This window comes from Thermobia domestica, chromosome 14, assembly GCF_964235325.1.
Source record: "Thermobia domestica chromosome 14, izTheDome1.hap1.1, whole genome shotgun sequence".
NCBI classification, from domain to species: domain Eukaryota; kingdom Metazoa; phylum Arthropoda; class Insecta; order Zygentoma; family Lepismatidae; genus Thermobia; species Thermobia domestica.
Window position 1 is genome coordinate 7,230,501 of NC_137467.1, and position 13,876 is coordinate 7,244,376.

The window sequence follows — 13,876 nt, forward strand, 5'->3', positions numbered from 1 at the left end:
AGGAATATATATATATATATATATATATATATATATATATATATATATATATATATATAAAAAGACAACTACATTTAGAGTAATAGAGCAGTAAATTTCAGTAAAAACGGTACGCTTCTAAATGCACATGCCGTGCCAAGATAGCAAGCTAGTGCTTGTTTAAATCATACTTGAGGAAACAGTTTTCTCCAAAACAATTAACCTATATTTAGTATTTAAAACATTTATATTTTTTTTATTTAGGCCTACCTTACATATATAATTAAAACTAATTTATAACTAGAAATAATATATATCAGCAGAAAACAATACTCAATAATAACATAACAATACGTTTAAACAGTTATATTAAGAAAAAGTATTTATTATCTGTTATATATATATATATATATAGAGAGAGAGAGAGAGAGAGATAATGAGTGTAGGAGGAATACGTTTGTCAGTGATTAAAGTTTCTTAAATACAAGTATCATGTAACAAATCATTGAGAGTTGTGCAAGCTTAGATACTGCTTGGGTGCCTCTAAAGGAAATAGTACGAAAACTGACCGTTGGAACTCACAACAGTGTCTCGTAGAACACACAACATAACTGATATACTATGCAATGAAATATTGTGTTTGTTTTAACTCTCTAATGAAAATTGCAGCTCGCAAGAAGTTAAAGTTTTAAATATAAATACATAAAGATACATTATTGTGTGTATACAACAATGGGCAGTGCTAACAATAGGTGAGAAATTCTAATTATTAAACGTAACTTACCTATATTTTTTACTGTATTACACTTGTTAGCATGTATAACACTGTAGAAAGTATCGGTTAGTTACGTTTAATAATTAGACTCCTCACTTATTGTTAGCACTGCCCATTGTTATTTAAAAGTAGAAATATTTGATCATTTATTGTCTGTACTGATTTAAACATCATTCGACCAATGTCAATTGTAATAATTTCAAGCCCTAGTTTGCTATCTTGGCACTGCATGAGCATTTAGAAGGGTAGCGTTTTTACTGAAATTCACTGCTCTATTATACTAAATGTAGTTGAATCTCGGTCATTTTTTTTTTTTTTTTTTTTTTTGATATTCCTATTTGTACAAAGAACATTCTGTAAAATTTTCAGTTGTTTTCATTCAGTCCCTCTTTAGATATTAACCTGAGAAAACTGATGTTTTAAGGTTTTCGGCCATTTTGGAAAAGTTCTAGGAAAAAAAAAGGAGTGCATTCTCAGGATTAAAACTTATACTGCCGGTAGTTAAATAAGTATTCAACGTAGAAATGACATATCATTAGTGAGTCTCCTTTCCATTATAAAACTAATGGTCTTCAAAATTAACATTTTCCCGAGTTTTTACATTAAAGACTTTGACTAACTCTCTTGTATGATACATAAAATTAAAATAAATGTATACCTGAAGTTCATTTCATGTTGAACACACTGGTTTTTGAATTATTCTGATATCTTTAAAAATAGCTCGGCAATTAAACTTTTAGGAAATCACGTCTTTTAAAAATGGCTGCCAGAAAAAAACTATGGCGGGTAATTTTTTTTCAAACAGTGTTTTGTGACTGTCACCCTATAGGGAACTCATGACTAAAAAATTAGAAAAATACAAAATGTTGAGCAACATTGCCTGGGTGATTTGAAATTGATTGAAATATATATACACATGCGTGTGTGTATTTTCTGTAATCGTTGTTTATATATTACAGGAATATCTCTCAATCCATGGTTCACATTATCCTTGCAAGTCAAGGAAATTAAAACGAGTCTGTGAGAGTCGGGGAAATGCTTCAAAATGTGCCAAAAGTCAGGGAAATTAAACAATCTAGGAAAGTCAGGGAAACGCGTCAAAATATGCCGAAAGTTAGGAAAATCTATATTTCACAGAAAAGTCAGGGAATAGGTTTGTTCTGCTGGCCACAACAGTCAAGACAGATTTAAAAAATGATGTTAAAAAAGGCTCAGAAAAGAATATTATCTTTAGAAATAAAGAAGATTGAGAAAAGCTGAAAGGTGTGAAAACTTCAAGTTTTGAAAAAGAAGAAATTTGAAAGACTTACACTTTCTTTTAGGTGACAAACGCCTAATTGAAAGTTTCATAACAGGTGCGCAAAAAGAGAAAGTGACTACAGTAATTAATTAAAAATTTACTTTCTGAGCCAATTAAAACTTTACGTTTTGTAAAGAGAAAGTGGGCGTGTCTTGCATCCAGATTGTATATAAGCTGTCAAAATTGGATATTTCTCTCATAATGTGTCTGAGGAAGGCTATGTTACATAGCCGAAACTGTAACACAAATATATAATCTTAAAATATATATACTGCTTTGGTCAGTTGGGGTTTTATTAGTAATCTTGAATTTTCCAAAGTTACAATCAATAATTTACATAGTCAGCCTATTCAGATCACAGGATACATCTTATATATAGTACATCCATTGCACGAATCCATAGATCATCTAACTTCCCAGGAAATTATGAAATTACCGTGTTACGCAGAAGGTAGAGTAATTACACACGAGAATCGATTTTCTCACACAACCAGTTTTATTATAAACATTTCTGTTATGAAACAGTGTAATACAGTTCCACTAAAATAAATACAAAATTCTCTAAGTAATTAAGGTAAGTAGGTGTACCAAGTCCCAGCCATCCAAGGGTAGGATTCTCACAAAGCTCCAGGCAGACTGAGTGAGAGGGCTAGGATTCTCAGTGCTCTATGGCAGGCAAAGAGAGGTTGGAGTCCCACAAAGCTCCAGGCAGACTGAGTGAGAGGGCTAGGATTCTCAGTGCTCTATGGCAGGCAAAGAGAGGTTGGAGTCCCACAAAGCTCCAGGCAGACTGAGTGAGAGGGCTAGGATTCTCAGTGCTCTATGGCAGGCAAAGAGAGGTTGGAGTCTCGCAAAACTTCACAGTAAGCTAGGCGGGAAGGAATACCACAAAGCTCCACAGCAAGCTGAGTGGTATCCGGTTAGTAATCTCTCAGAGCTCCACAGCAAGTTAAAAGAGAGGCTAAGTTCTCAACAGAGCCCAACAGCAAGCTAAGTAGGCAGAAGGTTTTTGGGCTCCATGCAAGGTAGAAGGCTTGAGTTAGATTAGGATCTCCCAGAGCAAGCTACGAGAGGGGTGTCGACCAGCCGAGACTGATGTTGGTTGTGGTAATGCTTGAAATTTTATGTCTTCTCCTGGGTAGCGGTGGCGCTGGTGTACTTCTTCCATCACATTATCAGTGGTGACGATGATTCGTGACGTCTGCTTCGTGTAGTAGCTTTAGAAAAATGCATGTGATATTATTTATAAATAAAAACACGTGTTGATCTTTACAAATAGAACCATGTGCGGAAGATTACAATATGCAAAAAGTGGAAATGGACTAGTTGAATAGAGAATCGTAATTTTCACTTCATTTTTCCGAAACCATACCCCAGCCACTACCTGTAGTTATAGATTGCAGTTATTTACCTATTTTAGCGAATTATGTACTATTAACAAAATTACTACAACTGATAAAAGTACAGATTGCGTTCCATCGAATAGACAAAGTCTGTTAAAGCTGAAAGAAATTCCACTGTCTGCCACTTCCAGCTTGTCTTACAAAAAAATATTTGGGAAGCAGCTGTTCTTTTGTATACCGAAAAAGGATAATTTTATTATTTGACCTACAATACAGTAACACATGTATAGGGTGCAGATGGAGTCACCAGGGTGTCCGCCCCCCTAGCCCCTCTGCTGTCGGTACTGACTATAAATTGATGAACAGTTGCTCAGCAATGGTTTTGTGCCACAAAACTATTATTTCCACCCATTTTGGAATAACCTAAATTAAAGTGATTTTCAATTCTATGTTTGGAAGTGGAAAGTCTTGTAACAAATTATCCCATGCTGATCCCAAAATATAAACTTCGGGCATACATTCATAACCGTCCGTTTCTTTTTTATATATAATTGTTTGAAAATTTTCAAAGTATGTCTTTTGAAAAAATCAGACTCAAAATTTTGAATTTTTCGAAAACAAAAAGTACTTTTAAAAAAATTCAGTAGTGTTATATATCGACCAAAAGCTTTTTCTATAAACTTTAAAATGACACTTTAACCAACGTCCTAGATCCTTTGGTTCAGCCGCAAATGCCAATCGAACACATGCCACTTATGCAAGTTTTGTTAAATTTTGAGAACTTTGGGGAGGGGCTGTAAATTTCGAAACCAGTTTACATATAAACCTGAAATATGAGGGTTTGTTATTTTCCAGTAGTAACAAGAACTGTGCCAAATTTCATCAAAATCTAGGAAAGTAAGGTAAAAATTGTTTGAAAACTATATTGATTTTGTTAACATGTTGAAAATTTCATGAGTTACTGCTCCTAAATGTTATTTATGCAGTATCATCTACTTTTAACGTTAGGCTTATTTTTTAGGCCTAACAACACCTAAATATTATCCTATATAAATAATGTGTACTAAATAATTTAATATCAATTAGCAAGTACCAGACGTGCACTTTAATACCATTTTGTATTTCCACATAAACTGATATAACGCATATATAAAATTTAGATGTAAGAGCTAATACATTTTATAACGCTGCAAAATTTATCAAAAACATAATATATTAAAGAATAGTATATATATATCATTCTTTTTCTTCTTTTAACAATAATTTTACATTGTCATGAGCTGAAACCTATTACTGCAATATATTCCAACAAGCTCACTTCATATATCTCTCTGCTTGCAGAATTGCGATAAATTCCGAAATAACTGTCACACTAAATTCTTTATGTGCGAATTCAATCCAAATTATAAAAGAGGAAGTTCTCAGTACAGGGTGTTTGAAAAAGAACTCCCTAGTTTTAAGTATAAATTTCATTGGGAAATGAGTGAAAACTTACACCAATGAGTACATATCATGAAAGAGAATTCCTTCAAATTTTGTTTAATGCTGGTAGACTTCAACGTGGGATCCATTTGTGGCCCTGCACACGTCGAGACGATATTCCACTTGATAGAATTCTTTCCTTGAAAGACTTTAGCCAATGACGGATAGTTTTTGCTGTAGGTGGGTCACCACCATACTGACGTCTAAAATTACGTCGCAATGTTATAACTGACTCAGTTTTCACAATCCAAATAACACACTGCGCCTTCTGTTGCGGAGTACACGTTGTTGCTGAGTTGCTCTGCACTGCAAGCCTGTCTGGACTGAACTAAGGAAACAGAGGGGGAAAATAAGCACTCGTGCCGTCTCAAGGTCAAGCAGACCTGCCAACTGCAGGGGAGCCAAACTTGGAGAGTTGATGAATCAAACACCACAAACTAGAATAGTGTATGTCACTTTGTACAGATTCTAGGACACATTAAAACTAGGGAGTTCTTTTTCAAACACACTGTATATCAATTCGTGCCTCACACTTGATTTCTGATAGTAAACAGTTACATTAATAGGTTAATAGTCTGCCTGACAATTTGGCGATTTAATTCTAACTTTGAAACTGCATTATTTAAATGTAATTATTTCCAGATAGAACAAGGGCTGTAACTACGTTTAGATTTGAGCATTAATATCTATGTAACTGCATGCTGGTTAGTGAGCAAACTTATAAGAAATATGTAAACAATTAATTAAGCTTTTAGTTAAGCAGTATTTTGACCTATAGTGTACAGCTGGGAGAATTCTCGGACGCAACAACTTGTTATATTCAACGATACTCAAAGAGTGATAGAACGTTCTAATCACATACAGGGCCCTTTTGTAATATACAGGGTGGCCCTGGCTGTTGTATTTGTAATTCAGAACAAAAAGTTTCGATATGGCAACACTGTGTAGTCTTGAGAGTGGGGATAACCTGTGGTGACAGCAAGATGCAGCACCGCCACACTATGCCATACTATTGCGAGAGTGACTGAACGAAAACGTTCCCGAACCGCTGGATCGATCAACGTGGGTCGATCTCTCGATTTGCCACCACCTGACTTTTTCTTATGAGCAGTTTTAAAGGACAAACTGTATCAACATCACGTACACAATTTGGCCGAACTACGGGGAGCTATCACAGAAGAGTTCCACAAGATACTATTACGGGTCTGTCAAAAATGAAAATGAAATGAAATCTTTTAAGTTTTACGTCCCACGGTTATGCCAGTTAGGCTAAAGGAGACGGTGATGATGAGAGATGAGTGAAATGGTGGAATGAAGAAAGTGGGAGGAAACGGGAGTACCCCGAGAAAACCCACGAGCACGGTGTTTGTCCACCACAAAGTCCACACGGCGCGAGCTGGGATCGAACCAGGGACCCCAAGCACCGGAGGTGAACGCTCTACCACTGAGCCACCGCGCCCCCCACGGGTCTGTCAAGCTGCTTGTGACAACTTTACTCTTCGTCTCCAGGCATGTATTGATTTGGATGGTGGATTGATGGACCATATCATGGAGAAAACATTAAAATTCTTAAAAGCAGAAATATACAATTAATGTTCAAGTTATGTTGCTAGATCAAGTTATGTTCAAGTTATGTTGCTAGTTGTGTTCAAGTTATGTTCAAGTTATGTTGCTTATATTCAAGCTATGTTGCTAGTTTCTTTACCGCAGTCTTTGAAACATCATGTACATGATTATGGGTCACCCTGTAGATACTACATTGTGGAACTTAACAGTAGTTGTAATACGATCCCTGTGAACTAAATGGCTGAATCCGATCTTAAGAGTGGAAGGGTATGTGGCTGATCGAGAAGCACGAATGAATTTTCTAATGGTTAACGCTTGATCAATCCAAATACCTCATTTTAAAGGCTTCCCGGGTTGAACTTTATTTACTTCTGTGGTATTTTTCATGCTAGTGACGTCTCCTGCTTGCGTTAGGCAGGTAGCTTTTGTGAAGTTCCCATTATGTAACTGCTTCAATTCATTCGTGCATTCCGAACGTTGTCAGCAGTGTTTGCAAAGGACTTTACCCTTTGCTTGTCTAGACGAGAGAACAACTGACTTTCACTTTTTTACAATATTGAGTTGACAACTGAAAACATTATTAAAGTGTATGCATTAAAAAAAAAAAAAAAAAAAAAAAAAAATGGAAGCCGATTCTGGTTAGTTAATATACAACAAAAGTATTCTTGTTTCAGGGAGCTGGAATGATTTTGTCACTGGAGCAATCATTAGCTGCAAAAATCAGACATCAGTTCCAACATTTCTTTATTAACACTATGATTGGAGTTACTACTTTGTATATAGTTTTTGGAGTATCAGGATATCTTTCATTTGGACCAGGTAAGTTCATGTTATTTTATTTTTCGTTTATTTATTATATGTTACAAGATTAAGCACTGAGATGAAGTTAATTGTGATTGGAGTACGAGGTGGTATCAAAAGGTTTCGAGATCAGCACTGTAACTCACCAAGAGATAGCAGCATAAGGCTACATGCGTAGACTTCGGAAGCAGGTACCCCCATATGTGATTTCATGTCTTGTTCAAAACTCCTGGCCACTGCGTTTCTTTGATAAGCCTTTCACTCTAACTCAGTGCAAGCTAAATCAAATTGTAGATTCTCTTTGGCCAGTGGATAGCTTTATTTAAAGTCAGAGTACAGGGTGTCCGGAATGGGGCTGATCGTTTTTTAAAACGTGTAGCTCCAGTATGGCAAGAGATAAAGAAAGAGTACACACATTTTAAAGGAAAACTCAAAAAGTTTTGTTCAGCATGTTTTCGTACTTGTAAAATTGCTGTTGACGGCGCTAGTATAGCCAAAACGAAACAAGCGTAGGCACCCAAAAAGGCACAATGCGTGTGGTGCTTTACAGAGACAAGAAGTGTTGTTCAAGTTTCTATCAACAGGAAGAGTAGTGAAACGTCACAGTGGTGGTTGGGTGCAACTTAATACATAATGAAGGTATAGGCTCCTTTTTCATGGAGCAAATCATTACATAAAATGTGTTCCTATATATGCTTCAAAACTTTAGTTCCCCAATTACATCATTTGCATCCTCAAGTCCAATTGGACCGTGCCCCGCCACATTGGAGTCACAAGTAAGGGACTGTCTTCGTATGGAATTTCTTAGATGTTGGATAGGTAGTGGCGGGCATATCTGCTGGCCACCATGCCCACCTGATTTAACTCCTCTGGACTTTTTTTCTCTAGGGATATATGAAAGACATTGTATATTCTGGTGAAAATGTTCGTAACATGGACAATTTAAAGAATCGTATTCGGAATGTGATTGCTTCTGTCACGCCTCAGATTTACTGAATACATGGAGAGAGATTTAATTCAGACTGGAGTAACACTGTTACAAAATGAGTTCCTTTGGAGTTATACTGAGTTACAATGACATGCAAGTAATACCAATAAAAACTTCTTTACTTTTGCTTGAAAACTGATGTTTTGTGTTTTCTGAGTCTTTTCCCACGTTAGAATCACACATTTTAAACCGTCAGCCCCATTCCGGATACCCTGTACTAGAATTTCCTAACGCACCGTTCCTAGAATATGGTCTTTTAAATAAAGTGGGTGGCCAAGATTTTTTTTGAACTAAACTGCACATTGAGAGCTCTGTAACTGATGCTGTTCTGATCATGTGCGGTAGTGCGTCTGCATTTCATTGTGCATACCAAATTGAAACAAAGAACGAAAGTGAAATTGAGCTTTAAACTGGGCAAATCTGCCACAGAGACAAAGCAGTGGTCATCACGATGAATGACCTCATCATCTTATCGATTAAAAAGAGGTAAAGTAGTATGTGCTTCGATTGACTAGATGTGTACGTCTTTTTGAATAGTTATTGGATACTCCATTAAGAGTTCGTCCCCAGTGGGCTGGCTGTCAGCAGCGAGTTCTGTTCTAAGATTTTATGATAACTGAGAAAGGACATTCAGCAAAAGCGATAGAATCTGTGGCATTCTAGAAGCGGATGCTCGGTGATTACAGTGCATCCTGCCACAGAGGTCTTCTCACACGTGAGTTTTTTGGCAGAAATAACATTAAAAGTTCTCCTTTTGGGCATCTAATATTGTATGATATTGATCAACAGATAGAAACTGTGTTTAAAGCCATGTCACAAGTTGTTTTCACGTCGTCAGTTGCTCTGTAATGGTGTCCTCTCAGGGGAGGATTTCAAACGAGGAATCGAAAATAAGTCTGCGGAAGCCAAGTCAGGACTGTAAGATGGCTGCGGCAGCGTTGCCACGTTAGATTTGGCCAAGTAGCTGCATTGCGACTTGTACAAGAGACGAAACAGCAGTTTACGAAATCGCCTGTCCTTCACCTCCGAGAGCTCGCATACAACTGAGCAAGCACTCGCTCGGTAGTTGACTTACACTCGGTAGTAGCACTCTCACCCGGCGGATAGAGTGCGCTGTAACGTAGAGTCACTTCACAATAAAACGTTTGGCATAACTTCCCGAACAGACCTTATATAAAATTATACTTTTTGTAATGATATTTTTCCTTTGTTCTCATTCAATGAACTACAGTATATAAAATAGTAGAATTGGAAAATAAGTACATTTCTTAATTTGTTTGTTTTATTTATATTATTTCTTCCTTTCTTTATTTTGTAGAAACAAGTGAGATTATTACACTGAACCTTCCACATGGAAATGGCTTGGATTTTGCAATGATCGTCAAAATCTGTTTGTGTCTGTCATTGTTTTTCACATATCCTGTAATGATCTTCCCCGTTGTTGAGCTACTGGAGTCACAGTGTCTTCCAAACAGAAATGTACATAAAGGGGTAAGTGTCTCCTTTCTTAGTGCTTTTATAATTTATAAGTTTTCTAAGTGAAGGAATGGCAGTATGAGTTTAAATTTGACATTCATTTTACGAAGACAATTCATTGATTTTTTTTTTTTTTTTTACCTCCGTCTCTTTACGTGTAAATTAAGCTATGGATAATTGTGGGAAGTGTTGTATAACTTCCATTCCCATACGTTAGCTTGTCAGTGCAAAAACGATAGGAAATAGGGGAGAAATGGTTTTTTGATACAGATTCAGCGTCCGGAGAATACGAGGTGCTACTCAAAATATCCGAAAATTTGTTTTACCGGTCAAACCAGTAGCAATACGACATTCCGCCGCTAGATTTCTCGAGGTACATGTGTTAGCTTCTGTACCACAAAATTGCATCATCTTTGGCGCATTCAGTTGAGAGTTGTAGTTGTGCGTATCACGACGTGTTTCAGTGCTTGTGCGATTTGTCAAATGGCTGACGTTAAAGAGCAACGGATTTGCATCAAGGTCTGTGTCAAGTTGAAGAAAACTGCAGCCGAAACCCACGGCATGCTGAAAGAGGCATTTAGTGAGAGTGCACTGAGTCAAGCAAGAATATTTGAGTGGTTCTATCGTTTCAAAGAAGGCCGCAAATCTGTGGAAGAGGACAAATATCCTGGTCGACCGTCAACATGCACAACACCGAAAATGATAATGAAAATGCGTTGTATGATTCGCGAAGACCGAAAGCAGACAATTCACGATGTTTGTAACAGACTTCGACTGTCGTACGGTACATGTCAACGAATTCTACCCGATGAACTGAACATGAAACAAATTGCAGCGATGTTTGTCCCTCGCCTTCTCAGCATCGACCATAAAAACCTCAGGATTCAGACGTGCACTGAGCTGCAGCAAAGAGTTCAAGAGTCTCCAAACTTCTTATCCAGAGTCATTACAGATGATTAATCTTGGGTCTATGGTTATGACCCTTTTACGAAGCAGCAATCATCACAATGGAAGACACCATCTTCTCCAAGGCTGAAAATAGCTCGACATGTTCGCAGCAACATCAAGTCGATGCTGATCATTGTTTTCGACATTAGAGGAATTGTGCATAAGGAGTTTGATACACCTGGTTAGAATGTCAACGGGAAGTTTTACTGCGAGGTTTTGAAGAGACTGAGGGAAGACGTTCGGCGCAAACTGCCAGAGCTGTGGCAAACGAAAGACTGGTTTCTGCACCATGACAACGCGCCCGCGCGCAATTCGCTCGGTTTGAGGGAATTCCTGATCAAAAACAACATGGCAACGGTCCCCCACCCTCTCTTCTTCCCTGACCTAGTCCTGTGAGACCTGTACTTGTTTCCGAAGGTGAAACTCGCGTTGAAAGGGTGACGTTTTGATTCCATTGAAGACATCCAAGTGGAATCGCAACAGGTGCTGAACACCCTTCACCCTGCGGATTTCCAGGAATGCTTCCGAAAGTGGAAACAACGCTGGGATCGTTACATACATGCCGGAGGGGACTAATTTGAAGGTGACGGAGGACATTAGGACGTAAGTACAGTTTTTTACAATGACATTCTCGGATATTTTGGGTAGCATCTCGTAGATTCTACCTCCACTCTTACCTATCCTGAAACTGGAAGTGGTACATTGAACCAGTTCCAATTCAATATTGGTTTGTCCATAGAGTAAAACGGTACAAAATAGGGAGAAATCTGATTGACGCTATAGGGCACATTTTTATAAGAAACGTCATTTACTTTGTCCCTCAGTTTTGTTGTTTTAATTATAGACTCTCTCTTTCTTTCTTTTTTCTTTCTTTCTTTCCTTCGCCGGGTCCTTACCTTTGCATATCCAATTGTGGTTTTAGCATTCCTATAAAATACACTTTTGCACAAAATATTCCGTAGCTTGATTTCGGTTATTAATTATAACCTATTAATTGCCACTGTAATTTTAACAGACCCCTTGCTGTTTTATGGAAGAACTACTTGTTTGAATTAATTTTTTTGTGTGGAATTCCACAATTGTCTTAATTTTGATAATACAGCTAGTGTTACTGTTAATAGAATTCACTCTGTAGTTGGTAGAATTCCACAAAGATAGTCTCTAATTCCAAACTGAACACATGACCACCGCGGACCATCTGGAAGACCATCTTTCGCTGATGATGCCGCTTTGACGAAGAAAATTGAGAAAATCATAATGGAAGACAGGAGGATAACCATTGAAAATGTTATGTGTGTGTAATGGGTATAAGTTAATAGGTCTTCCTGGAATATTCTTCACAACCAGCTGAATCTTCATAAAGTGTCAGCACGGGGAGTGCCACGACTGCTCACACTTTTCCAGAAGAGAAATTGTGAGGACGCTGCAAGAGAAATGTTACATCGCTGTGAAATGGATGAAGAGGACTTTTTCGGCAGACAAGTGACATTGGGTAAAAGTTGGGTTTATCTTTATGATCCAGAAACAAAGGAAATGAGCAAACAATGGGAACATCCCTCCTCCCCCACTCAAAAAAGGTACGAGTGCAAAAATCTGTCATCAAGGTGATGCTTTCCGTTTTCTGCGACTGTGAAGATGTCATATGACAGATTACCTCCTACAGGGGCAAACTGTTTCTAGTTACCTATTATTCCCATTTCCTGACTTAAGTTATGAGATGAACTGAAGAAGAAACGTTGTAGATTGGTCACAAACGGGTTGCTGCTGTTGGCAGACATTGCACCAGCTTATTCCCCCTATGCATCCATGATGAAGGCAGTGGAATTAGTTAGGCTATGAAATATTGCCCCATCCCTATACTCACCGACCTAGCACCAAGTGACTTCTTTCTTTTCCCAGAAATGAAGCATTCACTCAGAGAACGCCATTTTGGCAGTAGGGATGACGCCATTCTGAGGTTTCTAAGCCAAACTGCAGACTTTTACGGAAAGTGAAGAACTGCTGACAAAAATGTGTCGCTAGACACGGTGACTACATAGAGAAGGACTAGTACCATCATGGTGTCTGAGTTTTCCAGAGTGGATATCTGTGTGGATGTCCAGCTACTTAAGTTGTCTAACTCTATAAGAGGTTCCAGTCTACGACCTGCTCTTACGATACGGTAAACCTCTTACCTATACCTGCTTGTAATAAATATACGTACGTCGTAACGGGGAGGTTCATGACTGAAATACTGTGCCTTGACATTCTGACTTTTTTTTTCTCAGTTTAACCAAGAAAATGCTGAGATGAATACGTGGAGGGTTGAAATCAATAGGGAGTATTTTACTTTACTGGTGAATGTTGCAATGTAAGGCTCAGATTTACTTCCTATAATAAGGGGTAACGATAGCTCAGTGGTAGAGTCTCACGCGTTTTTTCTCTGGTGTGTGGGGTCCCTGGTTCGGTCCCCGGCCAAGTAAGTTTGTAGTGGACAACATCGTGTTTGTGGGTCCTTTTAAGAGTGCTCGCGTTTCCCCCACATTCTCATTCCACCAATTGGGGGGCGCGGTGGTTCAGTGGTAGAGCGTTTGGGGTCCCGGGTTCGATCCCAGCCCCGCCAAGTGAACTTTGTGGTGGACAAACACCGTGCTCGTGGGTTTTCTCGGGGTTCTCCCGTTTTCTCCCACTTTCTTCATTCCACCATTTTACTCATCTCTCATCATCACCGTCTCTTTTAGCCTAACCAGCATAACCGTGGGACGTAAAACTCAGAGATTTCATTTCATTTTTTCATTCCACCAATTCTTCCATCATCATTCACTTGCCTTAATCATCCTTCTCCCTTAGCCTTAAAAAAAACATAATCGTGGGACGTTAAACTGAAAGATTTCGTTTATATTTACTTCCTACAATGATTAAATAGAGCTTGAATATATGTCGAAGCAGCAAAATATACCTGAAGATATAGTAGGTATGTCAGAACACAGTAGCAAGATACTATTATATATATATATATATATATATATATATATATATATATATATATATATATATATATAAAGTCGCTACTGGATATAAGCTATTCTGGTTCTCCACTGTTGTTATAGATTTTGTACGATTTCCTTCTTCACTCGATGTTTTCAGTATAAAATGTTGGTTGAGGAATCGTATCTGAAGCAAGATTAAGATACAGTATATGATTTGATAGTTTAAAAATATCTGTTCTTTTCTTTTCA

The 13,876-nt window shown here is 37.8% G+C and overlaps 1 protein-coding gene across 4 annotated transcripts in view; it reads left to right on the plus strand.

Moving 5' to 3' along the window:
• Positions 1–13,876, plus strand: part of LOC145669492 (uncharacterized) — a 64,893-nt gene that overhangs the window by 29,302 nt on the left and 21,715 nt on the right. For all 4 annotated transcript variants that reach the window (XM_081737670.1, XM_081737671.1, XM_081737673.1 and 1 more), the window contains exons 6-7: positions 7,120–7,264; positions 9,553–9,725. In XM_081737670.1, coding sequence (XP_081593796.1) covers positions 7,120–7,264; positions 9,553–9,725 — 318 coding nt within the window. The remainder of the gene's footprint in view (positions 1–7,119; positions 7,265–9,552; positions 9,726–13,876) is intronic.